This window comes from Miscanthus floridulus, chromosome 9 (genome assembly GCF_019320115.1).
Source record: "Miscanthus floridulus cultivar M001 chromosome 9, ASM1932011v1, whole genome shotgun sequence".
NCBI lineage: Eukaryota > Viridiplantae > Streptophyta > Magnoliopsida > Poales > Poaceae > Miscanthus > Miscanthus floridulus.
The window spans coordinates 125,922,766-125,937,671 of record NC_089588.1 but is presented as its reverse complement, the minus strand read 5'-3'; the positions used below and the strand labels follow the sequence as shown (position 1 = coordinate 125,937,671).

The following is a 14,906-nucleotide window of genomic DNA, read 5'->3' as shown; positions in this document are numbered from 1 at the left end:
AGAATATGTAAAATCAGTGAATGAAACAGCACGCTCCAGCTGGCAAGAAAAATTGTCAAATGGCCTTTTTCCAAAAAAAAAAAATCAATTTGTCCAATGGTGAAACAAAAAATGGTTTGCTACCAAGATTTTCATTGTGTATTTGTATGCTCTACAAATGAATACAGTCACATGTATCTATTTACTATTTACTCTTCAAGGAGATGTTTGGGCTCTAAAAGAATAATTCAATTTTTACCAACGCAGTTAGGGTTCTTTCCGGGTCCTCCATAGTAGATGTAAGTGCCCCAGTTCCTATTAGTACCATTTTGTACATTATAGCATCCTTGCTGTGAACTTAGCAAGTCCACATTGTCTGGTGATTTGAGAATGTTGGACGAACCCACCACTTGGATGTTCCTAATATAACTGGCCTTGTTGAAGCCTTCCTCAGGGAAGTGTCCACTACCCATCTGTGTGGAAGTTTGGACAGGGTTAGGTGAGTACACCTCGCCGCCCCACATGACAGAGGAGGCACTGTCTGCCAAGTAGGAGAATATGGATGATGGCCAATAGCCCACAGCATAGCTTCCCACTTGCAACCACCAATTGCCCCCCTTGGGGTCCTGCAACCCACAATTTACGGGAAATTTCAAAAAATAGCTAGGTTTATGATAAGGCAATATATGTATAAGTCCTTTGAGTGCTAAAATCATGCATGCACAAAAGTCAGAGTATATCACTCTTCGATGGGAGTGGAAGCGCAAACATCCATAACTTCAAATAAATGCTCTATTAAAACATATTTCATGTATAATATAATGAAATTAATATGATTTTCTAGTTGCCAGTGATTTTAAACTTTTTTCAAAGTTAAAAAAAAATAACTTACAGAATCAATGTAAACTATAATTTAATCTCCTAAGGTTAAAAATAAGGAGTATGTTAGAAGAGCCCTTGCTCAAAAGGCTAACTCAATAGTGTTGTACTATTTGCGAACAAGTATGAAACAGGCACAGGTAACACGACGATCCTAATAAGCTAGAGCGACCATTGATAGCCTGGGCTTAAGTCCGAAGGCAGATTAAGAAAGGACACGAAGCTGCTAGCATAGATTCTCTGTGCCCATTCACAATTTTGATTTTGAATGTTTGCAATGTGAAAGGTTTTTGTATTTTACCTTCCAGATTAAAATATCGATGTCAAATTGTGAGCCACCATAACTGGAGACAGGGGAGATGCTGCCACCGATTGCAAACTGATTGTTTGTCTGGATGAACCCTGGGCAGTTTAGGTTGTAACATCCTGTTCTTTGGTATCCATCACGCTACAATATTCCATAACTGCAGAAAATTAGTATCTCTTTATGCCATTCCCTAGCTTAATAAAAAGGACCTCTATTAGTACTAATTAAAGAAAAAACAGGGATATTGTGTTTTTCTTACAGTCCAGTAGATGAATATTCTAGTATTGCTATCCCTATAGAGCTCCAGATAAACCTGCAATTTCGTAGAGAGCACATGACCATTAGCCACAATGAAAGAGAGCAAGTATAGTAGGATGCTCCTTAGAGCAACCACGATGTTGTTCAAAAGTAGTCCATAGGCATTATGATCATATTGTACTGTGATCTTAGCTATCTATGCTTTGCAACCTAAGATTTATTTATTATAGGTGGAAGTGAGTCATGAGAGATTTTGTGGTACGGTTGTCCTTTGGTGAAGCAAACAACAACACTCCTCATCATTATATTATCTAAGTCCTGTAGATAGTTTTTTTTCCTTTATCTGTGTGAGACTATCTAGATAAAGTGTCACCACAACAAAAGGTACTATGGGTGGTTGTGCAAATTAGATCCATTTGCTATTGTTTCTGATAATAATTGTGTCTACCGAATCGATAGTTGGATGTGTTTTGCTGTTTCTTTTGGAACTTTTAGGATTGATCTATTTTTGTAACACATTTGTGAGGACAACCTAGACACGTATAAGGACACGATCTTCTAAAAAAATTCATGCTGTTAGCACAACTCATGAAAGAAAAAGGTTTGCATGAATCAATACCTACTCTTGATCCTACTCAAGCTCTAGCTCTTTCAAAAGCACATAATCATGGAGGATGAAAGACAGCTTTTAATAGAACCTTTTATGAAGATGGGTTTAATAATGTTTCTCCTTGAGGTCTTACCTGCCATCCTACTTCAATGGTATTGAGGTCGTTGTTGCTATAGGACCCCTTACTAATCCAGAGTTGGGCCAAACTGAAGTCCTTGTTCTTCGAAATTGTTGGTTGCCACAAATTGAAGTTGGTTTTGGTTCCATAGTACTTATCCTCCGGTGCTGCAGCTATGGCATACTTCTCAATAAGAGAGCAAGACTCAAATTAAATGAGAAATTTCATAAACACTAATAACAATAAATGATTAGTACTGATGGGAAGGTGATTCATGAATGACATTTTGTACCTTGTGGCCACTCGTCACACCGGGCTTGACAGGGTCATCGACAGAAATGAGTTTTGGGATGCTCCTGGGCATCTTCTTGCCATATCTCCCAATGGAACTGGCCCTCAGGACATCCTCCTCCTTGATCCTTCGAATTGGTATGGTGTTCTCAGGGCACTTGCCATTCTGATGCCATGTTTGGGTGATTGGACGGGCCGAAACTTTGGAGTCATCATGCAAGCCTTTAGGGTGGTCAGAAGGCCGCATCTGAAAGGTGACAAAGGAGCACCGTTGAGTGATGTCATGATACATGCACATATGTATGTGTTGGCGGGAGGCACTGCAACTAGGCTGCACCGAACATTGAAACGAAAAGGGAAATGCCCCTGCAGAGAGAGGAACCTGGATAGTATGGTTCTCGAGGAGAGGATCATCAAATGCAGGTTGTTTGTAGATGTCTACACAGTCTATGATATCTCCATCTGGGCTCTGTTAATTTCTCAAAATCAGTGGTCGCAACCAGGTAGAAATTAAAACAGAGAAGATTGTATGTAAAATAGCAAATGATAGAAGCGGTTGGCCTTCTCCCTTCTATATATAATGGTCCCCTCTATATGTACCTCAGCGCTTGCAAGAGGAGCCTTGTTAAGCTGCCTGATCGAGGTCAAGCACTTAGGCTATGGGCTATGTTGATTACGTAGTTAGAACAATTTGTACATGTTCTAGTAAGACTCATCCTACTTAGAGTAAAATATATTAGGTCTAAACTTAGGCTCCGTTTGATTTGCTGGAGCTTCTCCAACAACTCCAATCAGCTCTCCAACCAAACACTCAAAGCTAAAATGGTTACATTAAGAAAGCTTCGTGAATCATGGTGATTGGAGTTGGATGTGGGAGCAAGCTGAAAAAAGAAGCTTCACCCAATCCCTCTTGCTTCCATGGGCCCAGCACGTGGCCGTTGTCCGATTTACCCTGGGAATGTGGGGAGGGGCCTCCGGGCCGGCGCAGGGAGGGGCACAGAAGCCGGCACAGGGAGGAACGGAGTGGCTGGCATGGGAGGCCCCTCCGGGCTGGTGCAAGGCGGGGCGGAGGATGCCAGCATGGATAGGGTGGAGAGAGTAGAGAAATTCGGAAGAAAAAATAAAGAAAAAGAAAAAAAGAAATTGAAGAGTTGATGTTTCACCATTTTCAACAACCATAAGAGTTGTTTGACCAAATATTTTTCTAACTAAAACTTGAGTAAAAAAAGCTGCTTTACCAGAGAAGCCGCACCTAGAGCTCTATGCTAGACCTAAAGCTCTACTAAACAGACCTTATTATATTTTTACGATTCTATCTCTGTCTCTAATGCATCAGAGAAGTAGGTCACCGATCATACAATCGACGTGATTTCGCTCCGACACAAACAAAATCATAAACCAAAATCTTTGACAAGGAGACTAGAGGAGCCAAGCAATTGTGTCAACATATATATGTACCTCAAAGCTTGCGAGATGAGGCTTGTTGAGCCGCCGAAGGAGACTATGCACCTGCTGCCGCCGCTGCACCGACGTCCCGGAAGTCTCTGCCGGCGCCGCCGCCACCGCCGCCGCACCCTCCAAGAAGAGAAACGCGAGAGCCACCACGAGCGCTACCAAGTACGCTCGCGTCGCTGCCATTGAGCCCGTACAGTGCATATGCACGGATGCAGACGGGATATGAGAGTTGAGGAGGAGGCTGAGCGAGGGTCCCAGCGTTTTAAAAAGGTTGAGAGCACATGGAGACGTCTCCAAAAGCCTGGCTTTGGCGTATTTGGGGTTGTTAGAGTATTTTTTTTTGTACACTTCACATGAGAAAGTTCTTCAAGGTGCACCGGAATCTATCTTTGGGGTATAAGAGTATATTTTATACACTTCACATGTCAGACTACTTTTTTAACACGCACGCTAGGACAGTAATCAGAGGTCAATTTCAGACCAGTCAGCCACTTTTCCTTTTTGGATAAAACAGTTTCTAAAACTTGTCATTTTTGAAATCATGCACATAATTTCTCTTATGCTAAGGCCCCTTTAGAATGACGGAACCTTTCCTGTTTCCTATGTTTTTCCTGTGAAATAAATTGATTTCTGTGAAATTCATATACAACTCCAGTTTAAATTCCTATGTTCCAAAGGGAGCTCAATGTTTGTATCAACAAAATCATAACCATAAGGCATTACAATTGAATACAAATCCAGTGGTTCACTTTTCTATAACAAAATCTATATCTTGTAAAGCTATTTTTGGTTGGAGATAACTGTGTCTGATGAATCTTTAAATATGGTGCGCCTCATTAAGCAAAAAAGGTTGTAATTTTCTTAGCATAATTTTGTTAGACAAGTTTATTGTGACAACTATCTCAGCATAACTTTTTCAATAAAATTTGTTATTGTCCAACTTCCTATCATGGAAATTACTCACCAGAGCATTTTTAGCACAATATTTTCACTATCCTTTTTTCCTCGGAACAAAATTTTTAGCACAACTTTTTATTAGAAATACATTGCACACAAACATACATGTATAAACTTCTAATGTTATAAACTTACACAAACAGCTTGTGGATATAAAATTTACGCTATTCACCTTGCTTGTCTCATGGAAGTAGGTAACAAACTAATCCACAATTCTAAAATATTTAAAAACTTTCAAAATGAATTATTTATAATATACTCGCTCCGTCCCAAAATAAGTGTCGCTATGGTATTTATTCCGGTCAAACTTTTTCAAGTTTAACTAGATTTGTAGAAAACATTAGCAACCCAATTATGTTTAATATAAAAATAGATTCAATGATCTATCTAATAATACTAATTATGTACTATACATTTTAATATTTGTGTATATTTTTAGTCAAAGTTAAAAGCGTTTTATTTCTTGGGAAGCAAGAATGACACTCATTTTAAGACCGAGGGAGTAATTTAATTGGAGAAAACAATTCTAAAATTTTAAATTCAATTTAACATAACTTTTATAGATATATATAACACTGTATATAACTATATAACATTGATTGATCGCATTCATTCCATTTGCATATGGTTCTTATAAGTGTGGAAATCTTATAAAATGCAATTGCAAGTTTAGTGTACATTTATAGAAAATCTGTACTTTTCTAAACTTCTTTTTGATTTTGTTCTTAGAGCGAACTAAATTTGTTGGAAGCTCCTAGAAACTTTTTAACGAGCTCCATTCTATTTAGTTCCTTATATCCCATTTTATTTTCTTTATGACTTTTTTCTGAAATATTTGGAAGCCTCGAGATAATATGTCCCACAGTCTGAATATATTTTTGGTTTCAAAGTATTCTCATGTCCCAATTTATCTTTGGCCTCCACCCACCTTCTGATGAACTTCTTTTGCGGAAGAGTAAATAGATCCGAGGTTTTGGCGTCACCCTAATGACAACGTTAAGCCTGGTAGCAGCACGCACTACAGCATATGATTGATTTCTAGCTAGAGTTGACAAAAACTACTGCAAGCAGTTAATTAAGCTACTTATAATTAGCCATACCGATCAGTTGGTTGCAAAGTTGACCTTAAATTTGTAAAGAGAGCCGATGCCGGCAGTGACCAGATGACTCCTCTCAATCTTTCATTCGACACCGTCTTATGATTTATGCCAGTTGTCTTTGATTGTATATCAAGTAGTACAGGTACATGATTGGGGTCGAGAGGCTGATTGGATACAATGAGTCCAATTGTTAGCAGCACCGTTAAAAATTGATTTATGGTTTGCCAACCACACAGCTAGTTGTTTTAGCTTATTGTTAGCTGATTGAGAGGAACAAAAGTAGCTAATGGATTGAGAAAATACCAAAATGGCCTCCACTTACTACACATCTTAGACGCGCATACACCAAGGATAAAATAGACTTTTACCACACAAATGGCACAAATGGGGCCTAGCTAATTTAGACGGCTTACGATTAGTATGTCCTAGCTCATCCACGCACTAAGTTTATGTCTCAGTCATGTACTCATGGTCATTTGTTAATTGGGTCGTTGCAACGATAATCTTCATTGAAGGCAGTATTCAGCTCATGGTTGGCTGGAACCTTTGTACTGAGGATTAAAAAGATGAGGTTAAACTTAGCATCACCCTAATAAAAACGATAAACCGGCCTGTAGCATCCCGCATAGCCTGGTCGGTCCTAGCTAGAACCCAGCTCACTGCGATTCAGAAAAATACGATAGCTAGTTCAGCTGAGCATCTCGACCTAATAAACTAGGTTTAGGCAGCATGTGAACGACCGAGCAAATTGATTGATTCCCAGAGTTGACAAATGGCATTGTTAATTAGCAGTTAATTAAATCACTTTTACTAGTTATTAGCCATACCGATCGGTTGATCGCTACAATTAATTGACATCGAATTTGTTTAAGAGAGCCAATGCAGGCAGCAACAGATGCGAATCTCCATCTTTTCCTGCAGCCACAAAGTCCTATGATTTACACCTGTTAACTGCGATGCGGCAATAGCCACAACTGCAGACACCCTCTTTGCCGAGTGCTTGGGGCACTCGGCAAAGCTAGCCAAGCACTCGGCAAAGGCTTTGCCGAGTGCCGCACTCGGCAACGGTCTCTCGGCAAAGATTTTGTCGGCAAAAATTTCTTCGCCGAGTGCCAAAAATCGACACTCGGCAAAGTCTTTGCCGAGTGCCAAGCCCGCACTCGGCAAAAAAATAACTGCCGTCAACATTTGACGCCGTCTTTGCCGAGTGCCTAGGGACTGGCACTCGACAAAATTTGAATTTTTGCCGAGAGCCAGGGCTCAGCACTCGGCAAAGAAACAATTTTTTTTTAAAAAAATCTTTTTAAAAATAGTCTTTGCCGAGTGGTATCATCTGGCACTCGGCAAAATTGACCTCTTTGCCGAGTGCCAGGCTGTGGCACTCGGCAAAACTGGGGAAGTGGCTGTTTTTGCAGCATTTTTTTCCAGCTTTGCCGAGTGCCACACCCCTGGCACTCGACAAAGACTTCTTTGCCGAGTGTTGGCATTCGGCAAAGCTGGGAAATTTGCAATTTTTGTTTGTTTGTTGCTTTCCTTCGAAAGCAAACACGCAAAACTCATATATAATACATGAGACAGCACACATGCATTTAGCATCACACAAAACGCATACATAATCCATCACATACATCCATAATACATCACAAGCACATCCAACATCCATCACAAGCACATCCTCCTGCATAATCCATCACACGCACATCCAATGTGCAAATCCATGACAACATCTAAGAAGTCTTCATCCAACACAAGTCCTAGATCAAGAAAAGTCAATGAAACATGAAGGGGCACCACCTACTGCCACTGATCCCAATGGGAGCCTGAAGGGGCACCTCCGTGCGGTGGTGGACCTGTCCAGCCGGGGTGTGTGTGCTGAGGCGAAGGAGTCAGGTTCGAACCCGACGACTGTTGCACAAAGGAGAATTGAATTCATTAGTATCTACACAAGCTAAAGGACTTGATCAACCATATATATATATACTCACCGGAGTGCCTAGAGTCAGAGGAGTAGGAGGCACAACTGGAGCGAGCAGCGACTGGGGCACCACCACACCCGGGAGAGTGGTGCCGAGGCTCGACATGAATGAGAACATGTCCTGCATCCTCTGCGCCTCGGCCGTCCTCTGGGCCCTCAGGACCTCCCACTCGGCCCTCTCGGCCTCCCTCTGGGCCCTCTCCCTCTCCCTCTCGACCCTCTCAGCCTCCCTCTCGGCCTCCATCCTCTCCACAGTGGCCTGCAATATTCAATCACCAACATTTAAACAATGCAAATGCAAGGTACATGTGTAAAAGTAATGAACGGCGAATGAAATAGAACTAACCTGGAGTGCTGCCATCTGCTGCAGTGTGCTCGCCTGCCGAGGTCGAATGGGGACGGAGGAGCTCGTGCTCTGTGCTCGGATCTGGACGAGGTTGGGCACAGAGGTCGAGTTGACCATGTTGGAGGCCATCCAGTACCGGCCGTGCTGCTTCCCTCCTTCGAGCCTCATCACGAGGTCGATATCAAGGGGCTGGGTGGCGGGGTCGAAGTCCTCCCCATGCCGCTCGTGGGCCAACGAGGCGTAGTCGGTGAGCTTGCTGTGGACGCTCGTGTTGCTGTACGCCTCGGGCCCGTCCTCCGGGTTGTAGACGGTGTCCGGGGCTAGTCGCCTTGCCCTTGTGTGCCATGGCGTACAGCCATGAACTCGTTGCATTCCTGGCCATCATGCGACTGGGACTGCGAGGAAAACACAAAGACGATTAGAAGTAATGAGAATTGAGCGTTAGAACAAATAAATAAATAAGTGCGTAGCGTGTACCCAGGCCTGGGCGTACGAACTGAGGGGCCGGTTGCCTTGGTGGTGCGCCGGCCCACCCATCTGCAGGCGGCACTCCCGACGGAGGGCGTGCCTCTCCCTCCACTCATCGGAGACCCACTTGTCCACGATGGCCGCCCAACAGTCTCTGTGCCTAGGCGCACCAAGAAGGACACATCTGCATGCCATCAAGTATTGTATTAGAAATGTTAGAATATAAAATGAAGGCTACCTATTCTTCATGGAATGAGTCAGTAACAATGTTTTATAACTTACTGCGAGGTACTGCTCCCTGATGAGTGTCATGGTCCTGGCCGCGCTCTTCCCCGGGTACCGACCAAGGACGTCGCATGAGTGGTTGATGTGGCACTGCAGCCTCGCCTCATAGTACAGGTCTGTGACTCGGCCCTTGCATGCCCTGTCCTGCACCTTCGTCACCCAGGCGGGGTCATGCCCCTCCTCCAACATGAAGAAGTCCTGCATACAGACATCATGTGTCCTTTCATTATTTCAAGAACGTCTAATGATTTCATAGTATTGAGCAATGTAGTGTGATGTAGACTCACCCAGAACTCACGCCTGATCCGCTCCTGTACGGTGCCGTACACGGCGTCCACGGCGGAGTTGAAGTGGTCCCACGTCCAGGGAGGCGACTCAACCTGGGCGTGGGTGACCAAACCAGGGTAGTGCAGGCGGATCAGGCCACCGAGGATCCCATTGCACTGCCGATGATCGCCCTCGGACACAAGTTCCCAGTTCCTACAGGAGTCAGTAAGAAGAATTGTTAGTCCGCAGTTCGGTTTTCAGCATATGAACAAGAAGAGATGCAAAATGAACGGATACTTACTTGTCGCCCTTGGGACGAATCACCGGCCTCCTCTGAAACGGGATCGGCCGCGTCGGGAGCTGTGAGGACCCACGCAAGTACGGTGCCGATGAGGTGCTCGAAGTGGAACCCCCCGCCACCCCCTAGAGGAAGTGTCACCCCTCCTGTCTGGGGGGCCAGCTGCTGGTCCTCGTCGTCAGTGGTCGTCGTCCAGTCCTCCTCGGGCGGGGGGACGGCAGATGACTGCACCACCCTCCTCGGACGGCCGTGGGGGCGGCGGGCCGGATGGCTCCTCACCGACGCCTCCACCTCCGCCTCCGCCTCCGCCTCTGAGTCGTCCTCGCATAGAGCGAGTTGCAGGTCCAGGTCCGCCTTCTGCTCGACATTTTGTCGAGTGCCTGCAAATACAAAGAGTAAACCAGTTAGCACAATATAGACAAATATAGAGATGCAAAATGAACGAAACATAACTAGAAAATAATAATAATATAGTATTACATGAATTAGAAATAATCTTCAGGATCGACAGCGGCCAGATCATAAGTGTCGTCATCACTAGCAATATTGTCTAACATTTCCGCCTCATCTCCATCGTTGTCATCAATGGCAACGCCAAACCGTAATCGCTCAAGCAGTGCTAAGTCTTTGGCATTTTGCACCTCTTCTCCATCGTCCTCATCTCCATCGTCCTCATCAATGTCATTGTCTACTTCCATGCCCATCAGCGAAAACATGTCTATGTGAAACATGCCATCTAGCCCCTCGGGTTGATAGAACTCCCCTGTATATGTGTTTGGGTCAAAGTTGTAATCCTCATCGTTTGGGACAGGCACTTTGCCATGCGGTGATACCAACTGCGCAAGGTACCAACCCTCAAGAGTGGGATCTTTTTGGCACGCCCATGGAAGATAATAAACTTGCGTGGCCTGTTGAGCCACAATATAGACATCGTCTCCTTGATAGAGGGAATCTTGTCGAATTTCAACTTGTCCAATCTCAGGGGCTCTTCTCGTGACATTGGGATCGAACCAATGGCATTTGAATACGACTGGCTTATGACCTCCGCGAAGCTCAAAGTTGAGCTCGTATATTTCTTCGACTATGCCAGTAGTAGTCGCGGTCATCGGTGCCGGGCGTACGAACTCCAGTATTCGTGGTTTTTCGATTGGGCCGACTGAGCTCGTGGCTTCTTGTGTGGAAGCGATAGCCATTCACATCATATACGGTGAATGACTTGACCCTATAGGGGAAGCCTTTGACAACCTGTTTCAACTCTTCATCCATTTCCGCATCCGTGCGTGCCTGTAAGGTGAGGGTGGATAGATCATTACTCGCTCGTAGGAGCAAAGTGGGATGTCACAGATGGAACGATGTAAATTGGATGGTACCTTCTTTTCGAACCATGAAATGAAATCGGGCACACCACCTTTGAGAAGACTATCTTGTTCTTGAGGGGAAGGATCCCTATTTCCTGTCCAGTATGTATTCAGAAATTCCCTGAAAAAGCAAGAGACAAGGGGGTTGGATAGATAGACGATAGTGACGGCGTATGTAACAAGCTCATTGAGAACTTACTGCACATAAGGGTTCACTTCGTCAAGGTTCAACAACACATACAACATGATAGTGCGCCACTCATCATTCCGCAAGGTCTTGGTGCTCGAAGCGCTTGCCCTGCCAAGTTGACCTTTGAAAAGGCTGAGATTTGATGACCTCTCGTCGGTGTTGTAACGAGGGATTGGATTGTGCACGCTGGGAAGGCTATCCTTATAGTATGATGTTGTGAAGTTTGACACCTCCTCAAGAATGAATGCCTCTGCCATGGATGCCTCAATTCTGGCTTTATTTCTACACTTTTTCCGAAGAACCTTTAGACATCTCTCGATTGGATAGCACCAACAGGCTTGCACGGGCCCCCCCATTCGTGCCTCGTGAGGTAGGTGCAAAATCAGATGCTGCATTGAGAGGAAGAAGCTGGGTGGGAAGATCTTCTCCATCTTACAGAGCAACACAGGTGCCACTTTCTCTAAGTCATCAATCACGGCCCGAGATAGCTCCTTGGCACAAAGCTGGTGGAAGAAATAGCTCAACTCTGCTAGGACGCGCCACACATGCTCGGGGACGAAACCTCTGGTCATCACTGGAAGGAGCCGCTCAATCCATATGTGGAAGTCATGACACTTCATCCCTAACACTCGGCAAGTGGACACGTTCACTCCCCTCCTCAGATTCACCGCATACCCATCAGGGAACATTAACGACTGAACCCACTGACATACTTCCCTTCTTTGGTCCTTCTTCAAAATGAAATCGACCGAAGTCCTTTTCCATTTCTTGCCAGGCGCGGGAGTCTTCATCACTTGCTTTGGTCTATCGCACAGTGCTGCCAGGTCCACTCTTGCCTTAACATTGTCCTTTGACTTTTCTGTGTCCATGAGTGTTCCCCAAAGCGCCTCGGCGATATTCTTCTCTGTGTGCATTAAATCAATGTTGTGTGGAAGAAGAAGATCGTTGAAATAGGGAAGCCTAGTCAAGCCCGATTTATGAGTCCACATGTGGTACTGACCATATCCATCAAAACGACCTTTCTCTTTATCAACTTTGAGAGCCTCTATCTCAGCGCGGATCTCGGTAGCGGTCATCATCTGAGGTGCAGGATCGGTGACTTCAACACCTTTCAGTGAAGTTCTTGATGTCTCGTCTGAATGGATGGTCAAGGGGGAGGAACTGACGATGTTGGTCGAACGAAGAAAACTTGCCACCACTCTTCAGCCAAGTGAACCTCACACCTGCCTTGCATATTGGGCATGGGAACTTCCCGTGAACACACCACCCGCAGAATAGGCCATACGCTAGGAAGTCATGCAGGGAGTAGTGGTACCACACATGCATTGTGAAGTTTCTCTTTGTAGCTCGGTCGTATGTCAGTACCCCCTTTTCCCAAGCATCGATCAAATCATCGAACACAGGCTCCATGAACACACCCATATTGTTCCCCGGATGTCCAGGAATTATCAGCGACAAAAATACGTTCTTGGGTTGAAAGATGACACCGGGGGGGGGGAGATTCAGGGGTATCACGAACATGGGCCAACAAGTGTATGGGGCCGCGGACAATCCATACGGGTTGAACCCATCTGTTGCCAACGCTACACGTACATTGCGAGCCTCCTCAGCTTTAACACGATGTATGCCATCGAAATGGGTCCAGGCGTCGCCATCCGATGGGTGTACCATCTTGTCCGGATTGTACCTTTTGCCATTTTTGTGCCATGTCATCTGTTTCGCGGACTCCTCTGTCATGTACAGCCGTTGGATCCTCGGTATGAAAGGAAGGTACCATAGGACCTTCGTAGGGATACTCAGCTGTTCCTTCTTGCCATCACTAGTGTCGACCTCCAGGTACCTAGAGGATTTGCACTTTGGACAGTGCGTTGCTCCCTCGTGATCTTTCCTAAAAAGGACGCATCCATTCGGACAAGCATGGATCTGCTCATACGGCATCTTAAGTGCACGAAGAAGTTTCTGTGACTCATACAAGTTCTTCGGCAGGATGTGATCCTCCGGAAGCAGGGATCCAAAAACTGCCAACATACCATCGAAGTTGTCCCGACTCATGCTAAACTGCGACTTCAACCCCATGATGCGTCCAATTGCATCCAGCTGCGATACCGTTGTCTTTTCGTGCAAGGGCTTCTGCGCTGAAGACAGCATATCATAGAACGTCTTTGCGCTTTCCTCTGGCTTCTCCTCCAATCCTTCACCTGAACCGTGCCTGCTGAATGTCATCCATCCAGTCTGCTACCCCACCATCTCCATCATAATCCTCGAGACGCTGTCTCACCACCTCCTCTCTAATACGATTAGGCTTCACCATGGTGGATCCAGCGGGTATAGTTTGCCGTGAATCCATACTTGATAAGATCTTCCCCCACGAGCCTCTTAATTTTTCTTTTCTTGTTGCCACATCTGCTGCACGGACACGGACATCCGGGCTGACCCTTTAGCAGCCTCGCCAAATGCATGCTCCAGGAAAGCATTGGTCTTGGTCATCCATTCTGGGGTCATACTTGCGTGGCCCTGTGTACATCCACTCACGGTTATCCATCCTCTGGCACATGCATATGTAAGCGAGTAATAAAAACTGCAGGTAAATCCACAAGGCGTTCCTACTATACATCTAATAGGTGAAGGATAGGTCCTAATCCCACCCGAGGATGCGTAGATGAGGTTGGCTTCCATGGTCCGCTCCTATCCAAGACTAGAATTTCGGCAGCACCTCCCCGCTGTTCTCCCGATACACGTCCTGGCAGGGAGATTGTGTATCAGGAGAACAACGAGGAGGTGGTGCCGAAACTCTGTCTCGAATAGGAGCGGGCCACGGAAACCAACCCATCTACGCATCCAGCGGGCTGTCCAAAAAACGTGGACAATCCAAAATAGGTACGAATTTGGTATGCAAAGATCTGCATACCAACGACCAGTATCTCTTTCGGACGGGAGACGCCTAACTGGGGTTACACGAGATACAAGTATGCAAGATGGGTTATACCTAGGGTGTCGGTGAGGTCAGGCTAGTGGGGCGGTGGCGAGTCGCTGCAGTGGCGAGGCGACGCGGTGCAGGCAGAACCGCAACGCCGACGAAGACGATCGGGGTCACCGAGTGCCTCCCAACGGTCCTCGTCCTGCAAAGAAAAGGCAAATGGTTAGACTCCATTGAAAATTTCGGCAGCACCTCCCCTGCACGGAGAGGTTCCCAAAACCTGCAGAAAACATTGGCACGAAGGCCAACAACCACATGTATACCAAACATAGGCACGAAGGCCATCAACCACATACATACAACAATAACTACTACTAACACTAAAACTATGAACAACAACTACAACTACTACTGTCACTATGACTTACTAACTAATACTAACACTACTAATTAACTACTACTACTAACACTACTACTTACTAACTAATACTAACATTAGGGCATACCTTGCCAGCGAGAATGCGAAGACCGAGGGCCGGCGACGACAACGGGGACGACCGCTACGGCGTGAGGGTCGATGAACCGAGGCGGCACCTTTCTTCTCCTCTTCTCCCATTCTTCTCTCCTCCCTTCTCTTTCTTCTTCTTCCTCCTCCCCTTCTTCTCCTTCCTCCTTTCCTTCCTCCTCTTCCTCCTACCTCCTCCTCCTTCCTACAGCGGGCGCGGCAGGCGCGGGGCCGAGGCGCGTGGGCGCGCGGGCCGGGGAGCCAGCGGGGCGGGCACGCAGGGAGCCAGCGGCTGCGGCGCGGCGGCTGCGGCGGCGGCGGCGTAGCGGCTACGGCGCGGCGG

General features: G+C 45.9%; 1 protein-coding gene across 1 annotated transcript; it reads right to left on the bottom strand.

The window, feature by feature from the left end:
- Positions 1-227: 227 nt before the first annotated feature.
- Positions 228-4,080, bottom strand: LOC136480858 (protein neprosin-like). Its single transcript, XM_066478294.1, has 7 exons — positions 3,901-4,080; positions 2,825-2,911; positions 2,444-2,689; positions 2,167-2,334; positions 1,425-1,478; positions 1,160-1,306; positions 228-605 (listed from the first exon to the last, which is right to left on the bottom strand). Exons 1-7 carry the CDS (start codon positions 4,078-4,080, stop codon positions 228-230), a joined length of 1,260 nt encoding a protein of 419 aa, XP_066334391.1.
- Positions 4,081-14,906: the final 10,826 nt, after the last annotated feature.

What these genes read in the sequence shown, in the direction of transcription:
- LOC136480858 (XM_066478294.1), bottom strand. Translation starts at nt 4,080, where the DNA reads ATGGCAGCGACGCGAGCGTACTTGGTAGCGCTCGTGGTGGCTCTCGCG. An exon ending in GTGTGACGAGTGGCCACAAG is followed by an intron (nt 2,335 to 2,443) that starts GTACAAAATGTC and finishes CTTATTGAGAAG; the next exon opens with TATGCCATAGCTGCAGCACC. An exon ending in CCATTGAAGTAGGATGGCAG is followed by an intron (nt 1,479 to 2,166) that starts GTAAGACCTCAA and finishes ACGAAATTGCAG; the next exon opens with GTTTATCTGGAGCTCTATAG.